The following is an 18,348-nucleotide window of genomic DNA, read 5'->3' on the forward strand; positions in this document are numbered from 1 at the left end:
AAAAAGGGCCCCTCACGTGGTCTCGCTGAGCTTGGGAGTATATTCCTCCCTGCAGTTAGAGCAAGTAGTGTCACTGATCTAATACACAACAGACAAAGGGCAGCGTTGTGAATCTTAATTGCTCTCGGTCTGTCGCATGTTTTCCTGTTGTTGCCTTCCATCGATCAGTCCCTGAATGTGCGCCACCGTTAACGACTTGTTCTCTCCTGCGATAGATGAACGGGCGCTCGGTGACCGTCAACGGTATTGTTGGACAGGGCGGCTGTGAGGCGGAGCCCGTCTGGGAGCGACCTTGGACTTTAGATGAGATCCACAAAGCCAGTGGGAGCTGGTCCCTCGGTGCGGACGCTGGGGTAAGTGCCGCCGTAGCAGTTTGCCGCGTTGACGGGAGCAAAACTCCTGCGCCTGCCTCTGGCGTTCCTGCCACCGAAGTTTGGTTTCCTTCCGCCTCTCGCGTCTGGTGCTCGTCTCCTTTTTCGGAAGAGGCTGGTTGAGTGACCGCGCACCCGGGTTCGTCCCTTTAAAATTGGCGTGCCACCTTAAAGTGACGGCGCAGTAACGGCGTCCAGTTGCTGTGCAGCGTCGCCCGCGGCTTTTGATTTATTTTCCTGACTGGCTGTGGAAGCCGCCGGGCTGGGCCGGCCATTTGTTGCCCATCCCTAACTGCCCTTGAACTGAGCGGCTTGGCCATTTCGGAGGGCCGCTGAGAGTTAACCACCTTGCTGTGGGTCTGGAGCCGCGTGCAGGCCAGACCGAGGTCAGGCTGGCAGATTTCCTTCCCTACAGTGGGCATTGGTGAACCAGGTTTCGGGGGGGGGAGGTTTTCGACAATCGATGAGGGTCTCGGTAATGGTGAGCGAGAAGCTAGCTTTCAATTCCAGATTTAAATGAATTTAATTTAAATTCCACCAGCTGTTGTGGTGGCATTTGAACCCCTGTCCCCTCATAATTTTACATGTCCCAATCCTTCCCTCCCTACCTCTTCAGCTCATAATTTTGTCACCTCAATTAAGTCACCCCCCAGTCTTTGTCCAAAGGAAAATAACTCCAACCTCTCCAATCTCTCCCCGTAGCTACACTTTTCCAGCCCTGACAACATTCTTGTAAACCTCCTCTGCCCTCTCTCCGCCTTCTCTCCAGAGCAATAACCTCCTTCCTGTTATGTGGTGACCAGAACTGCCCACCAGCTGTGGCCTCACCAGTGTTTTATACAATTCCAACATTATATCCTCACTTTTATATTCTATACCTCTGCCAGTGAAGGCGAGCGTTCCATCTGCTTTCTTTACAACCTTGTCTACTTGAACTGCTGCCTTTAGGGACCTGTGTACCTGTACGCCGAGATCTCTCACTTCATCTACCCCTCTTGGTATATTCCCATTTATTGTGTACTCCCTCTCTGTTTGATTTCCCTAAATGCTGACCTCACACTTCTCTGTTACATTCCATCTACCACTTTATCGCCCACTCCACCCTTCCGTCTCTATCATTGTGGAGATTTGAACATAGAACAAACAGTGCAGAAGGAGACCATTCGGCCCATCGAGTCTGCACCCACTTAAGCCCTCACTTCCATCCTATCCCAGTAACCCAGTAAGCCCTCCTAACCTTTTTGGTCACTAAGGGCAATTTATCACGGCCAATCCACCTAACCTGCATGTCTTTGGACTGTGGGAGGAAACCGGAGCACCCGGAGGAAACCCACGCAGACACAGGGAGAACGTCCAAATTCCACGCAGTCACCCGAAATCGGAACCGAACCCGGGTCTCTGGCGCTGTGAGGCAGCAGTGCTCACCACTTCGCCACCCGTGTTCCCCAAACAACATGCAAATTGAATAACCAGCTATAGTTACCACACATTACAGAGATGATACTCAAATCTGGGAATCGTCTTTTTCCTGATCCAACGAAGATATTTTAAAACTGCCCTTACAAAGGTTTTCTGCACTGCCTTGGCACTAAGACCCAGAAGCTGCTTTGCTGTAAACTTGGCCTTCAGACATGGTGGCTGGAAAGTGGCCTGCTGCTTCCTGAGACTCCTAGGTGGTAACTGCCTCTCTTGGCTTCTCGGGGACTTGTCAGTTACACCTTTGTTGTGCTTTGATTATGCCTTCTGTGTATTTAGCTGTCTGCCCCCATCAACTCCCTTGAGTGTTCATTAACATATGTATATCTCTGGGACCTTCCCAATTGTCTTTAATCTGTTTCTCCGCCATAAGTTAGTCACACTTGATTATTATCTAAACTCATTACCGGGAGAGATGCAGTCCAGTTGAGGCCATTTGAATACTGTCTATGCTGTCTCCAGGCTGATTCATTATACTGCTGTGGCTATTTCCCCACTGGATGTTGTAGCTATTGATGAATAGAGAGGGTTGCATCACTGGCCAAGGGAAGGGCAGGGAAACACTGTCTGTGTTGCTGTTGCAGAAGGCAGTGGCGTAGTGGTAACATCATTGAACCAGTAAGCCAGGGGTTCAGGCTATTGCTCTGGGGACAGGGGTTCAAATCCCACCACGGCTGCTGGTGGAATTTAAATAAGTCTGGATTACAAAGCCAGTCTGAGTAATGCTGAGCATGAAACTCTCATTGATTATCGTAAAGACTCACCACGCTCACGTTGCTTTGACAAAGAGTCATCCAGACTCTACGTTAGCTCCCTTCTCTCTCCACAGATGCTGCCAGACCTGCTGAGATTTTCCAGCATCTTCTGTTTTTGCATCTGGTGTCTCTTTGGGGAAGGAAATCTGCCGTCCTTACCTGGTCTGTCCTACCTGTCACTCTGATATAGCCCAGCAAACCACTCAGCTCAAGGGCTGCTGGGGATGGGCAACAAATGGTAGCCCTTGCCAGTTTCGCCCACATCTCGTGAATAAACTCCACCCGGAAGGTTTGAGCTTGGGCGTAAGAACAGCCGATCGCTTGAGGAGTTTGAAGACATCGAGACACCAACAATGTGGGTTTGGTTGGCAGGTGGGGGGTTTGGGAGTGGGGAATCATAGAATCCCTCCAGTGCAGAAGGAGGCCATTCGGCCCATCGAGTCTGCACTGACCCTCCGAAAGAGCACCTTAAATAGGTCAGCTCCCCTGACTTGGCCCGTAACCCAGAAACCCCACCTAACCGTTGAACACTAAGGAGCAATTTAGCATGGCCGATCCACCTAACCTGCACATTTTTTGTTACTGCGGGAGGAAACCGGAGCACCCGGAGGAAACCTACGCAGACGCTGGGAGGACGTGCAGACTCCGCACAGACAGTGACCCAAGCCGGGAATCGAACCTGGGACCCTGGCGCTGTGGGGCAGCAATGCTAACCACTGTGCCCCACTTGCTAGTGGTGGGAGCTACCCCATTGGAAGGAGTTCCAGCGAGTATCAGTTTGAGACTCGGATGTGTTACACGGCCTGGTGATTCTACATTGACTTGCGCGTGTCACTGATTTAATATTTTTTTGCCGACAGCTTCTTCTGTTCCTGCAAGAGTTCTCCCAGCGGATGCTGTCCCGCACACACGAGATTGAGAAGCAGCTTGATGGCCTGGTTCAGCATACCAAGGCCACTGACTCGCGCCTCCACAATGTCTTCAATGATTTCCTGATGCTATCCAACATTCAGTTCATCGAAAATGTGAGTATGGGGGGGGCCATTCGCCAGCTCCCTCCCTTCGAGCCCACACCGGATTGCCGACGGGGCAGTTGTAAGGGAACAGTTGTGTGCGTGTGTGTGCGCGCGTGGGAAGCTTTGTCCAATCTGGATAATCCTGCGATTCCCTGAATAAGAAGTCCACAGTTAACGTATCCCTAAGCCGTATTAGCTGGTGCTTAGTTGGCGTTGTTTGATCTGTGGGTGCTCTGCCCGAGATGATTCGCTATCCGTACAGGAAAGTGGCGACAAACTGTGGCTATTTGTTCTTGCAGAGAGTTTACGATGAAGAAGTGGAAGAAGCCGCGAAACCAGAGAGTGGAGGGAAACCAGTCGAGCCGGTACGTAACTGAACCGTTTAACCCGGCCCGAGGAGACGTGTGAACCGTTTAGTTCTGCTTTTATTTCGGTGTTGTAAGTTTTAGCTTCCTCCAGCCATGCACCCCACACGATGGTCTAGTTCTGGTCACCTCGGTCTGTACTGGGTTACCTGATTGGCACCAGCGAGTTGGTAAGCAGCCGCTGTGGGCATTAGTCTTCTCTGGGTTGGACGTCAGGATTGGGGCAGCACGGTAGCATGGTGGTTAGCATAAATGCTTCACAGCTCCAGGGTCCCAGGTTCGATTCCCGGCTGGGTCACTGTCTGTGTGGAGTCTGCACGTGCTCCCCGTGTGTGCGTGAGTTTCCTCCGGGTGCTCCGGTTTCCTCCCACAGTCCAAAGATGTGCGGGTTAGGTGGATTGGCCATGGTAAATTGCCCATAGTGTCCTAATAAAAAGTAAGGTTAAGGGGGGGGTTGTTGGGTTACGGGTATAGGGTAGATACGTGGGTTTGAGTAGGGTGATCATTGCTCGGCACAACATCGAGGGCCGAAGGGCCTGTTCTGTGCTGTACTGTTCTATGTTCTATAAATGAGTTTGGGTTCCTATTCCTGCTCACTCTTAACTGTTGCGCAACCCCCTCGTGGGCTTCGGCGTGCGGTGCTATAGCAGCCCTGGTTCAAGCATGGACGAAAGAGCTGAACTCCTGAGGTGAGAGTGACTGCGCTTGACATCAGTGTGGCAATGGTAAAACTAGGAATGATGGGAACCGGGCAATTCTCCGCCGGTTGGGGTCATACCTGGCATAAGGAAGATGGTAGTGGTTGTTGAACTGAACTAGCCATGTTAATATTGTGGCTACCGGGGCAGGTCAGAGGCCAGGGGTAACTTTCCCCTGATCCCTCCAAAGCCTATCCACCATCTACAAGGCACAAGTCAGGAGTGTGATGGAATACTCTCCACTTGCCTGGGTGAGTGCAGCTCCAACAACACTCAAGAAGCTCAACACCATCCAGGACAAAGCAGCCACATGATTGTTGCCCCTTCCACAAACATTCACTCCCTCCACCACCGACAAACAGTGGCAGCCGTGTGTGCCATCTACAAGATGCACTGCAGGAACTCGCCAAGGTTCCCTTAGGCAGCACCTTCCAAACCCACGACCACTACCATCTAGAAGGACAAGGGCGGCAGACAGATGGGAACGCCACCTTCCCCTCCAAGCCATTCTGCTTCCTGGCCTGGAAATGTATCGGCCGTTCCTTCACTGTCGCTGGGTCAAAAACCTGGAACTCCCTCCCTAACAGCACAGTGGGTAAATGTACACAACAGGGGCCCCAACAGTTCAAGAAGGTAGGTCACCACCACCTTCTAGAGGGGCAGTTAGGGATGGGCAATAAGTGTTGGCCTAGACGGTGAATCCCACACCCTTTGACTTAAAAAAAAAATCCACAAAACCAAAATTCGACTGGCAAAAAGGTAACTTTGTGAATTGTTTCATCTTGAGGTGCAGCCAAGTTTAAGGTGCTGCTGTTCGGTTAGCTGGGATATAGAGCTGCTATATTCATTGGGCAATACTCGTGATTGGATACAGGCCCAGTTTTTCCACTGTGGTCCTGAAGTGTTGGCCTCGATGTTTGTTTTGGGCAGGAGAGAACGCGGGAGCAGAAGGAGGCGGAGCTGATTCCCAAGGTCCAGGAAGCTGTGCGCCACGGACTGCGGGTCCTGGAGTCAGCCTTCGAGCGACTGGACATCAAGGCCGGGAACTCGGACTCCGAGGACGAGGAAACGAATGAGCGAGTGGAACACCTGCTGGAGCCCAAGGTGAGTGGCGGCGGGCAGAGCTGGCGGGGTGTGAGTGAGGGGAAGGAGATCGAGCCTCGCGTGAGCCTGACTCCCTCCACCAATTGCAAATCCATTCATCGGAGCTGCACGTTAGCTTAACGTGATCTTTCTTTGCTACCTTCCCTCGTTCCTGACGTTGACTTCTAGAAAGACAGACTTGCGTTTGTGTGGCACCTTTCATGAGCTCAACAACATCCCAAAGTACTTCACCGCCTCCTGTTTGATAGGTGGGGCATTATCTGTCTGAAGACACTAGTGGCCCCTTTCCAGTGTGAGTGTGAACCATGCAGCTGGGGGTTGGGTGTGGTGTGACAAAGCCGCCTCTCCCTAACATCCCGTGTGTATTTTGTAGCAGGAATTACTGGCCAGGAGTAGTGGCTGGTTTATTTCCTGCCCCCTGCGTTTGATGAGGTCGGATTAATGAAGACAATGTTAAGGAGCGAGCACTGCCTCGCGTGTAACCCGCTGTGTCACTGCAGCTAAATAGTAAACCTAGAATGATTTTGGTTCTCAAAAAACTGTCTTCCAATAAGAACATTGCGCATGTAACACCCCCAATACGTAAATCCCAAAGTATTTCAAATCCAGTGCAGTACTTTTGAAATGTCGTCACTGGGGAAATACTGCAGCCAAATTGGAAGACTGAGGTGAACGATCAAAGGCGGGTTTATTATTGGTCAGAGCATCGCACAGTTGTTACAGTGCAGGAGGAGGCCATTCGGCCCAGCGTGCCTGCGCCAGCCCTCCAAACGAGTGTCATAACCCGGCTCTATCACCCACCCATTTCCCCAAACCCCTGCACATTGTTTCCCTTCAAATAATCAGACTTTCCCATGGAAATGGGTAAACCAGGGCTGTTGCCACGGCCGACGTTTCCCCACCTTCTGAACAAAAGGGAAACTAAATAACTTGAATTTCAGTGGGGCCCTTCGCATCCCCGGGGGCTGTCCAGAAACACTTTGACAGCCGGTGAAGTGGTTTTGCGGTACAGCCACTGTTGCGATGTCGGAAACCGGTCATTTGCGCACAGCAAGATCCCGCACGCAGCCCTGTGATAATGGCCAGGCAATCTGTTTTCAGTGATGTTGACTGAAACGGTAATATTGTGTACCTGAGAAGGCCATGAACATCTCACTTCCCGACAGTGCAGCACTCCATCAGTACTGCATTGGACAGTTGGCCTGGATTATGATGTGTTTAAAGTTCAGTTTAGCCATTGCGAGGTCGAGTCTGCTCTGGTACGCTCTCGCACGCTCTGGTACGCTCTGGTACGCTCTCGCACGCTCTGGTACGCTCTCGCACGCTCTGGTACGCTCTCGCACGCTCTGGTACGCTCTCGCACGCTCTGGTACGCTCTCGCACGCTCTGGTACGCTCTCGCACGCTCTGGTACGCTCTCGCACGCTCTGGCACGCTCTGATACGCTCTGGCACGCTCTGATACGCTCTCGCACGCTCTGGTACGCTCTCGCACGCTCTGGTACGCTCTCGCACGCTCTGGTACGCTCTCGCACGCTCTGGTACGCTCTCGCACGCTCTGGTATGCTCTCGCATGCTCTTGCATGCTCTGGTGCGCTCTCGCACGCTCTCACACTGGCACTCTCTCTCACACTCTGGCACTCTGGCACGCTCTTTCGCACTCTGGCACGCTCTTGCACGCTCTCTCACACTCTGGCACGCTCTTTCGCACTCTGGCACGCTCTCTCGCACTCTGGCACGCTCTTTTGCACTCTGGTACACTCTTACACTCTGGCACGCTCTCTCGCACTCTGGCACGCTCTCTCGCACTCTGGTACGCTCTCGCACTCTGGCACGCTCTCTCGCACTCTGGCACGCTCTCTCGCACTCTGGCACGCTCTCTCGCACTCTGGCACGCTCTCTCGCACTCTGGCACGCTCTCTCGCACTCTGGCACGCTCTCACGCACTCTGGCACGCTCTCTCGCACTCTGGCACGCTCTCTCGCACTCTGGCACGCTCTCACGCACTCTGGCACGCTCTCTCGCACTCTGGCACGCTCTCTCGCACTCTGGCACGCTCTTTCGCACTCTGGTACGCTCTCTCGCACTCTGGCACGCTCTCTCGCACTCTGGCACGCTCTCTCGCACTCTGGCACGCTCTCTCGCACTCTGGCACGCTCTCTCGCACTCTGGCACGCTCTCGCACTCGCACATTCCTCCCTCCCCATGGCTGTTCAGCTTAACTGTGCCAAAAGAAGGAATTAAATTGGTGATTTCTCTTTTAAACATATGAAGATATCGTTACATATGCTGTTTTTTTTTTGTGTCAATTCCAGGATCTGTACATCGACAGGCCCCTGCCATATATCATTGGCTCTCAGCAGTTCATGGAGGAGGAGGATGTCGGCCTGGGTGACCTCTCCAGTGAAGGTACTGAAGTGGAAGGTGAAAAGGGCCCTTGTTGTGGTCGATGGAACCGTGCCCACCTCGTGCCTGCTAGCCCCGATAGTGTTCTACGCAAAATGCGTCGGTCACCCTGGCAGTCAGCCTCCGAGGTTCACGCCTAGTTTCACAGTAACGGGAAAATAAACTGCGCCAGTTAGGAAATAATAAGCGGCAGGCCATTTTGCATTTATATGTCGAATGTCACGTCCAAGAGCGTCGGAGAGCTTTCCAAAAGGCGGGATTCCCTGCTCTGCGAAGGAAAGGGAAGGTGAGGAGGTAACATGAGTTGCTGAAGAGGAGACTGTGGGAAGTCAGGGCGGTGGTTTAGTTGGCTTTGGGCCAGGATAACAGATTGGGAATGCGTGATCGAGGGTGGGATTTTCCGGCCTTCCCTCCATGGTCCCCGCTCCGGTGCCACTTCTCCTCGTCTGCCCACATTCTGCTGGGGGGGGGGGGGGTGGCTTGGTCGGGCTGGCTCGCAGGCCCGCGCTCCGATGCGCCAGCTCCGTTCGGGGAGGGGGGGGGGGGGTGGCGACTCTCTCCGGCTGCTTCCAGGTCTCTGGCCCCGGCTCCTCTTGCACACCTTTCCTCCTCCGGCCCACAGCTTACCGGCCCGGCCCCTTGCGGCCTCTTCTCCTTCCCCCCGGGGGAGGCTCTCTCTTTATTGCTCGCTCTGCTCCTGAGCGCTCAGGTCTCCGGCTTTGCTCCCTTTTGGAGTCCGGGTCGCTCCTCTTCTTCCGCACTCTTACTGTTCCCAGTCGGACAGGTTTTCTCGCCTAGGTGCAAGTTCTCCGCGGGGAACGGGACGCAACTGTGTTCCCCTCTCGGGAGCTCTTCTACCCACTAAACCCATTATTCTGATCCCGGATCAGACCGTGGCTAGGTTACCGGACAGCAACCCCAATATTTTGTTTTAACTTTGTAAGACTGTGAGGAAAAGCTGTCTCACTCCAGGAGTGATTTCACACAAAATTAGCGCTGCGGTAAATTAAAACCAACTTTATTACTAACACAGTATTAAAACATCTTTAACATGACACCAGAAAATAGCTTACAATTACTCCTTAAACAATGCTAATTAATACAGTGTATACAGTAACCCTTAACTGCTATCTTTGTTCCCATTCAAACATCAAAAAAAATTATTTCCGCTGTTAAACACAGCACTCGGGAATATCTGCTTTGTTGAGATGTTCTTTCTGAAAGAAAGACCTTGTGCCACTGCTTTAAAGAAAAGACCTGAATCCTCTCAGAACCATGCAGGAACTCTGGCTGTGTCTCTTCGGAAGCTGCTTCAGCTTGTTTTAGCTCACCCAATTTCACTCTTCTGAACAGCTTGGAAAGAAACTGCTAATCTAGCTACCGACATATCTTTTGCCTGAACTGAGGTTCTTGACTTCTGCTCACATCTCCCAACTAAACCTTTCTGCAACGTTCCTGGTACCATGGCTCCTCCCTGTAATTACGTCATCTCACCAAGCTGAAATCTAAGTAACTCCACAGGGAAATCCCCTTAATCCAAACAACATTCCATTAGCCCAAGCTTTTTATGGTGCTTTAACTGCACCCCTGGCACCAAACCCTGGTGGTCTTTCAAACTAGGCTTTCTTTCAAAAACGTGCCTGCAGCAGTCACGCACACTAACCCAGAATTTTAACCCTTTCTGCACCAAATGCCTAAAATACAATTCGTCTGAAATTCCAGCATTCAGCACACCATTCACAGTGGCACTTACACTAATCAGGAAGTGTAGAAGATTGTAGTTTAGTCGGGCAGCATGGTCGGCACGGGCTTGGAGGGCCGAATGGCCTGTTCCTGTGCTGTACTTTTCTTTGTTCTTTGTAGTTCCCTGCTCTAATTTATTCCTTCTGTTTTGGCCAGAGTCTGTGGGCAGTGAACGTGGCAGTGTTATTGAAAGCGAGGAGGAAAAAGAGGTGAGCAGATGGGAAGGGGTTAATGGAGAAGCGATTATCAATCTCTGCGCGGCCCAGGTGGCGCGGGGTTGCTGGAGGACACTGGGAGCTACCCCTGTTCACCGTGCTGCTCTCGTCCCCTGACTGTGGTCCTTTGTCTACATCTCCCTGCTCTGCAGGTGGTTGACCAATTGGATGCGCTCACTTCAAACCTTCCAACTCCAGGGTTAAGTTCCAGAAACGTCCTGACTCGGCGTAGCCCAATGCTTCGCCTGCTCAAACTATTAATTGGAGAGTCATAGAATCCCTACAGTGCAGAAAGAGGCCTTTCGGCCCATTGAGGCAGCACTGACCCTCTGAAAAAGCACCCTACCCAGGCCCGCTTCCCCGTCCTATAACTCTTAACGTAACCTACACATCATTGGTCACTAAGGGCAATTTTATCAAGGCCAGTCCACCTAACCTGCACATCTTTGGACTGTGGGAGGAAACTGCAGCACCCGGAGGAAACCCACGCAGACACGGGGAGAACGTGCAAACTCCACACACAGTCACCCAAGGCTGGAATTGAACCCGGGGTATCTGGTGCTCGGGGCTGGTTTAGCACAGGGCTAAATCGCTGGCTTTTAAAGCAGGGCAGGCCAGCAGCACGGTTCAATTCCCGTACCAGCCTCCCCGAACAGGTGCCGGAACGTGGCGACTAGGGGCTTTTCACAGTAATTTCATTTGAAGCCCACTTGTGATGATAAGCGAATTTCATTTTTTTTTCATTTATGAGGCAGCAGTGCTAACCACTGTGCCACCACGCTGTCTTAAGGTTCTGACATTTTTGAGAATCATTCACCCAACCTCCCCTGCCTTTTTCTCTCTGCGAACATTCAGGCGAGTTGCCGCGGAGTAAGATCCGCAACCGTGTGCCACCTGTATGCTCAGTAAATGAGTTGTGACCTTATTCCCTTTGAGGTCTTGTCGTCTACCTGAAACATGGATACTGATGTTATATGAAGTACAAGCAGCATGGAGTGTACACCAACCTTGATGTGATTAAATGTGCTGTAATATTTTATCGCTATATCAGATCAGGTTATTTCCTGTTTTTTTTTTCCTGCGTAACATAATGCCTTAAACTGTCACCCAAGTCCTGTTCCCCGATCACTGATTCCCTGTGCTCGCTGATCACAATTGGATCTCAATAGGCGCCATTTTGATTTTGAAATTCTCATCCTCGTGTCCAATGCCGCCCATGGACTTGTCCCTCGTTCAGCCCCGCGACGCTCCGCGATATCTACACTCGTCCAGTCCCAGCCTCGTGTGCTTCCCCGATGATCAGTACCCCACCGCTGGGGGGCTATGCCGGCAGCTGTCCAGGTCCTCAGTTCAGGAGCCCCTCCCCGCCATTCCTCTCCCTCGCTGTCCCCCCTTTGAGACGCTCATTACGTAAAATTTCTCGTTGGAGGGCCGAACCATTTTTCTCTGATTGCAGGAGTCCGGGGACGACACTGTCGACGAAAGCGAGGATGATGAGGAGCAGAAGCCGCCAAAGTTGGTCCACGTATGTATTTATCACGGACGCCCACGTCGTGTTTGAAGCTCGTAGAGCTGCTCATGTCTGTGACTTGTCTGAGCGGAAGTTTTTTTTAAAAAATGACCATTTTATTTGACTTGTGGTTTAACTATGTTGAGATCTTAAACGGGAGTATTATATTTTCAAATCTAAACTCCCGCTAACCGTTGCTTTTGGCTGTATCACAGTCTGCTATGGCAACTGCTCGGCCCAGGACCGCAAGAAACTTCAGAGAGTCGTGAATGCCGCCCAGCCCATCACACGAATCTGCCTCCCATCCATGGACTCCATCTACACCTCCCGCTGCCTGGGGAAAGCAGGCAGCATAATCAAAGACCACTCCCACCCGGCTTACTCACTTTTCCAACTTCTTCCATCGGGCAGGAGATACAAAAGTCTGAGAACACGCACGCACAGACTCAAAAACATCTTCTTCCCCGCTGTCACCAGACTCCTAAATGACCCTCTTACTGACTGACCTCATTAACACTACACCCTGTATGCTTCATCCGATGCCGGTGCTTATGTAGTTACATTGTATATCTTGTGTTGCCCTATTATGTATTTTCTTTTATTTATTTTTCTTCCCATGTACTTAATGATCTGTTGAGCTGCTCGCAGAAAAATAATTTTCACCGTACCTCGGCACACGTGACAATAAACAAATCCAACCCAATCCGATTGGGGTAAAATACGCAGGACCGAGTGCCAAACTGTGCAGAACAGGAGGTTTGAGGTGTACGCTCAGTTTCTGCTGGGTGAGCTGATCTCCGCTGGGACAGCCAGCCCCCGCCGGGCCGCTGTCTCGCTCCCCAGGCAGAGAAAGGGCAATGGCTGGTTTGCGTTTTTCAATTTGCACTCTGCCCTCAAATGAGTCAGCACCTTCAGCAAAGCTGAGGAAGTTTGCATCTTGCGGCTTGGCGAAGCTGCCTCGCTGGGTGGAGTGACAGTAAGTGACGAGGGAGACCCAGTCCGCAGCTCATGTTCTCCTTGTACAGTCGCACTGCCTGGTCACGTGGCAGTGTTGAGTGGGAACCTGGGGCGAGTGGGCTGCAGCTCAAGAAAGCACAACAGCGTCTACACTTCCTCAGGAAACTAAGGAAGTTCGGCATGTCCACATTGACCCTTGCCGATGTTCACAGATGCACCATAGCAAGCATCCTATCTGGCTGCATCACAGCCTGGTATGGCAACTGCTCGGCCCAAGACGTAGGAAACTTCAGAGAGTCGTGAACACAGCCCAGTCCATCACACAAACCCGCCTCCCATCCATTGATTCTCTACACTTCCCGCTGCCTGGGGAAAGCGGGCAGCATAATCATAGACCCCTCCCACCCGGCTTGCTCACTCTTCCAACTTCTTCCATCGGGCAGGAGATACAGAAGTCTGAGAACACGCACAAACAGACTCAAAAACAGCTTCTTCCCCACTGTCACCAGACTCCTAAATGACCCTCTTATGGACTGAACTGATCTCTTCACACCTTCCCCACTGAGCAGCGCTACACTCTGTATGCTTCACCCTTTGTCTATGTATTTATATTATGTTTGATCGCATGTCCTAAGTTTTCGTCATGTATGGAACGATCTGGGCAGCACGGTGGCACAGTGGTTAGCATTGCTGCATACGGCGCTGAGGACCCGGGTTCGAATCCCGGCCCTGGATCACTGTCTGTGTGGAGTTGCACATTCTCCCCGTGTTTGCATGGGTTTCGCTCCCACAACCCAAAAAAAAGATCTGCAGGTTAGGTGGATTGGCCACGCTAAAATTGCCCCTTGATATTTGGGTACTCTAAATTTTTTTTTTAAATGTATGGAACGATCTGGCTGGACTGTACGCAAATACTTTTCCCTATACCTCGATGCAAGTGACAAATCTAAAGTAAGGCCCCGCAGACCCCATGGCCTGTGCCCATGTTGCCTGCTGCCCATGGATGGGTTAAGGTACAGAAAACCTTCAGATCATACCAGAATTATATTTAATAAATTGGAAAGCACACTTGCAAACTAAGGGCAGACCCAGGGTGAGCAATGAAACGATTCTAACAGGTGGATCGTGCAATCTCAATGCTGTTTAAAATACCTGCATAGTTCTCAAGTAGCTGTTCGATCCTGTACACAGCGTTTTGGAATCGTTTTATTCCGTACAAACCCGGAGTTTAAATCTCTCATCCTTGTTCACAATTTCTCCACAGGGCTCGCCGCTCCCTGTAGCGAGCCCCCTGCCCCACAAACCACCACCAAGATATTTCGAGATATTTCTGCTCCTCCAGTTCTAACTTGTTCAACTCTGACTTTCAACAGTTTGCACCCCCTTCTCCCCCCCCCCCCCCCCCCCCCCCCCCCAAATCTCTCTGCCTCCCAACCTCACACTTGCCTCCGAGACCGCTTATTAAAACGTGCCACTTTGTCCCTGGCTGTCCTTGTGCATGAATTGCAAACGGTTGGTTTGCGGGTGCAGCAGGTAATGAAGAAGGCAAATTAACTTTTGTCTTTCATGGCCAGTGGGGTGGAGTTTAAAAGCCGGGGAGGTTATGGTGTATAGGGTGCTGGTGAGGTCACACCTGGAGTACTGTGCACAGTTTTGGTCTCCTTACTTGAGAAAGGATGTACTGCAACTGAGGGGGTGCAGAGGGGATTCACTAGGTTGATTCCAGAGTTGAGAGGATTGGCTTATGAGGAGAGACGAGTAGACTAGGACTAAATGCATTGGAATTTCGAAGGATGAGGGGGGATCTTATAGAAACATGTAAAATTATGAAGGGAATAGATGAGGTTGAAGCAGGGAGGTTGTTTCCATTGGCGGGTGAAACGAGAACTCGGGAGCGTAGCCTCAAAATAAGGGGGAGCAGACTTAGGACTGAGTTCAGGAGGAACTTCTTCACCCGAAGGGTTGGGAATCTGTGGAATTCCTTGCCCATTGAAGCTGTGAATGTCTCTTTAATTCACTTATCTATCAGTCCGGAAGAAACAGTCTCAAACACGCTCGTACTTAAAATATTCTTTATTGGGCAGCCCTCTAGATATTCCAAAGAAACACCTCTGAGTGTGCCAAAGTTTTGCCCAAAGCATCCTATCTTTATATATTTTTTTAAGGGGCTGTCCCTTACATTCACTTGAGCTTGCCTCCAGTACAGATTACAGCTTGTTTTTACCAAATGTTTAGTACATGATTAATTTGTTATTGTCATATTTTCAATACATAATTTTACAGACATTGAGGTTATCAATTGGCACATGAGCATATAGCAATTTTAGCAAAACACCAGGTGTCCAGCCATGATTTATCAATGGCTCTTACATTTCATATTCCGTCATCCAGCCATCTTCCTTGTTTCTCAAGGCTATTTGGCTTACAGTCATGAATCGGCTCACGAATTCAATAATAACTCCCTCCTTAGTAAATTTCCACTAATGTGTCCCATTAATTTTGGGGCAGCAGGGTAGCATGGTGGTTAGCATAAATGCTTCACAGCTCCAGGGTCCCAGGTTCGATTCCCGGCTGGGTCACTGTCTGTGTGGAGTCTGCACGTCCTCCCCCTGTGTGCGTGGGTTTCCTCCGGGTTCTCCGGTTTCCTCCCACAGTCCAAAGATGTGCGGGTTAGGTGGGTTGGCCATGCTAAATTGCCCGTAGTGTCCTAATAAAAGTAAGGTTAAGGGGGGGGTTGTTGGGTTACGGGTATAGGGTGGATACGTGGGTTTGAGTAGGGTGATCATGGCTCGGCACAACATTGAGGGCCGAAGGGCCTGTTCTGTGCTGTACTGTTCTATGTTCTAATTCTGGATGGTTCTAGCTATTAACCCTTGCTTCACATTCTCAAAGCAGTTGAGGCGACCTTACTGAATGTTTTTTCGGGAAAGGTAGATCGATGTTTGAACAGTAAAGGAATTGAGGGTTATAGTGAGCGGGTGGATAAGTGGAGCTGAGTCCACAGAAAGATCAGCCATGATCTAATTGAATGGTGGAGCGGGCTCGAGGGGCCAGATGGCCTACTCCTGCTCCTAATTCTTATCTCCTTCTGTAGCTCAGTGTCAGAGTTTCTGATGATGCTCCCGCCTGGTGCCGTGATGTGTTTTGCTGCATTTTAGGTGCTGTATAAATTCTTGTTGTTGTAGAAGCAGCAGCTGATCAGTGACGAGGATGAAGATGACGATTCCGATTTGTTTCACCAATCTGAGAAAGAGGACGATGGTGGGGATTTGCCGAGTACGGTGAGGGGCTCCGTTATGTATTGTAGCGATGAGCATCATTCTGTAGGGACACCATTCATTGGTCACATCTCCCCCCCCTTTCTTTTCACTGCAGCGTAAGGTGGGACAATCCTCCTTTGCGGAAGAGCTGGCTGCACGGATTCAAGTTGAAAGCCCAAAGGCCCAAGACGACGAGAGAGCGCGTAATTATTGGTGTTCTTATTTTTGGTTGGGTAGGGGAGGGTGTGGTGAGGGAAGCGTCAGATTTCGTCCTTTGCGATCTGTGTCCCCTGCGCCGCGCGTGGCTCCGAACCTTACCCCCAGGTTTCTTCCCTGTCTCACCAGCATTGAGTTCGGGAGGGGCCGCAAAGAAGAGTCGAATGAAGGCAAAAAAGGAGACTCCAAAGGCTAGACGCCAAGGTGAGAGAGAACACTCGGAGCAGAAGGTTCTGACGGAGAGATGTGGGGTGATCCTTGATGCAGAGCTCAGTGTGAGGCCTCAAGCAGGTACTTTATCCCTCACGTTTGATCAGGGATTCCCCTTGTTGGCTAACTCCTGCTTTCCGGAATAGCCCCACATTGGGGCATTGATCTATGCGGAGTTTCTCCACTCCTGGCAGGGAAGGTTTGCGATGCTAGAGGTGAATTGGTCGGATTTATGCATCCTGGTTACTGGTTCCAACAACAGCCACAGGTGTGGGTGTTCCAAAAGATCCTGGTATTATGGATGGCGCAGTGGTTAGCACTGTTGCTTCCCAGCTCCAGGGTCCCGGGTTCGATTCCCGGCTTGGGTCACTGTCTGTGCGGAGTCTGCACGTTCTCCCCGTGTCTGCGTGGGTTTCCTCCGGATTCTCCGGTTTCCTCCCACAAGTCCCACAAGTAAGACGTGCTTGTTAGGTAAATTGGACATTCTGAATTCTCCCTCTGAACCCGAACAGGCGCCGGAATGTGGCGACTGGGAGCTTTTCACAGTAACTTCATTGCAGTGATCATGTAAGCCTACTTGTGACACTAATAAAGACTTATTATTACCACAATTGGTTGAGCAACCTGCCCCTGGAGCTTGCATAGAGTCACCACGTGGGCAGATAAAGGGTCAGTGGAAGCTTCTGGAACCCACCAAACAGTCACACTATCTTTAGGTGAGGAAAAGTAAAAGTAGGTGAGGCAGCACGGTAGCATGGTGGTTAACATAAATGCTTCTCCGCTCCAGGGTCCCAGGTTCGGTTCCCGGCTGGGTCACTGTCTGTGCGGAGTCTGCACGTCCTCCCCGTGTGTGCGTGGGTTTCCTCCGGGTGCTCCGGTTTCCTCCCACAGTCCAAAGATGTGCGGGTTAGGTGGATTGGCCATGCTAAATTGCCCGTAGTGTCCTAAAAAGTAAGGTTAAGGGGGGGGTTGTTGGGTTACGGGTATACGGGTTACGTGGGTTTGAGTAGGGTGATCATTGCTCGGCACAACATCGAGGGCCGAAGGGCCTGTTCTATGCTGTACTGTTCTATGTTAAAAACAGCACCTTCAACAGAAAACACCCCAAGACGAATGTTCCCAATCGGAATTCTGACACCGAGCCACCTGAGGAGATGAGGGCAGGTAGGCAGTTTGATCAAGGAGGTGAGTTGAGTTTTAAGGAAGCAAAAAAAAGAGAGGTTTAAGGAGCAGATTCCAGAGCTTGGAGCCGAGACTTCTGAAGGAGCAACCGTTAAAGCTGGAGCAGTTAAAATAGGAGATCCTCTAACGTTAAGAGGAGTGCAGATATCGGCATCTGAGCATTGTGGGGCTACATGAGGATGGCGGAGATGGGGAGGGGCGAAGTCATGGAGGAATTGGGGGAGGGGGGAGAAAAAGATGAGAATTTGTAAATGAAGGTGTTGCCTAACCAGGAGTTATAATAATAATCTTTACCAGTGTCACTTGCATTAACGCTGCAATGAAGCTACTGTGAAAAGCCGCTAGTCGCCCCATCCCGGCGCCTGTTCGGGTACACAGAATTCAGAATGTCCAATTCACCTAACAAGCCCGTCTTTCAGGACTTGATGTTGGTCTGCGAGCACAGGAGTGAGGGGCAAGCGGGACTTGGCACAAGTTCGGATACAGGCAGCAGTGATATTGATGACCGCGTTTATGGGAAGTGGCAGGAGTGTGGCTGGACGGGGGCGCACTGGAACTGTCGGGCCTAGAGACGATAAAGGCATGAATGTGGACTTCAGGTGCAGACCACCTCGGGCAGGGGTGGTGTTAGACAATGTTAAATAGGTGGAAATAGGCCGTCGTTTTGGCGCAAGAATGCGGTCGGGAGCTCATCCCGGGACCAAGTACCAGATCAAGGATATGATGCGTCGTCTAATTTCCCCTCGGGCAGAATGATGGGACGGGGCTGGTGGCTCGAGAACCGAAGGCGGAGGCTTTGGCTGTCTCAATATTTAGCTGGAAAACGTCACTGCCCGTCCAGTACTGAATTAAAAAAAAATTAATTT

The 18,348-nt window shown here is 51.1% G+C and overlaps 1 protein-coding gene across 1 annotated transcript in view; it reads left to right on the forward strand.

Annotated features, from left to right (window-relative positions):
- washc2c (WASH complex subunit 2C) overlaps positions 1-18,348 on the forward strand; it is a 69,859-nt gene that overhangs the window by 6,497 nt on the left and 45,014 nt on the right. Inside the window, exons 3-12 of the mRNA XM_038783276.1 lie at positions 216-353; positions 3,463-3,627; positions 3,918-3,983; positions 5,612-5,785; positions 8,099-8,192; positions 10,089-10,141; positions 11,604-11,672; positions 15,800-15,895; positions 15,990-16,077; positions 16,220-16,381. Of these exons, the coding sequence (XP_038639204.1) occupies positions 216-353; positions 3,463-3,627; positions 3,918-3,983; positions 5,612-5,785; positions 8,099-8,192; positions 10,089-10,141; positions 11,604-11,672; positions 15,800-15,895; positions 15,990-16,077; positions 16,220-16,381 (1,105 nt within the window). The remainder of the gene's footprint in view (positions 1-215; positions 354-3,462; positions 3,628-3,917; positions 3,984-5,611; positions 5,786-8,098; positions 8,193-10,088; positions 10,142-11,603; positions 11,673-15,799; positions 15,896-15,989; positions 16,078-16,219; positions 16,382-18,348) is intronic.

Source organism: Scyliorhinus canicula, chromosome 22 (assembly GCF_902713615.1).
Source record: "Scyliorhinus canicula chromosome 22, sScyCan1.1, whole genome shotgun sequence".
Lineage (NCBI taxonomy): Eukaryota > Metazoa > Chordata > Chondrichthyes > Carcharhiniformes > Scyliorhinidae > Scyliorhinus > Scyliorhinus canicula.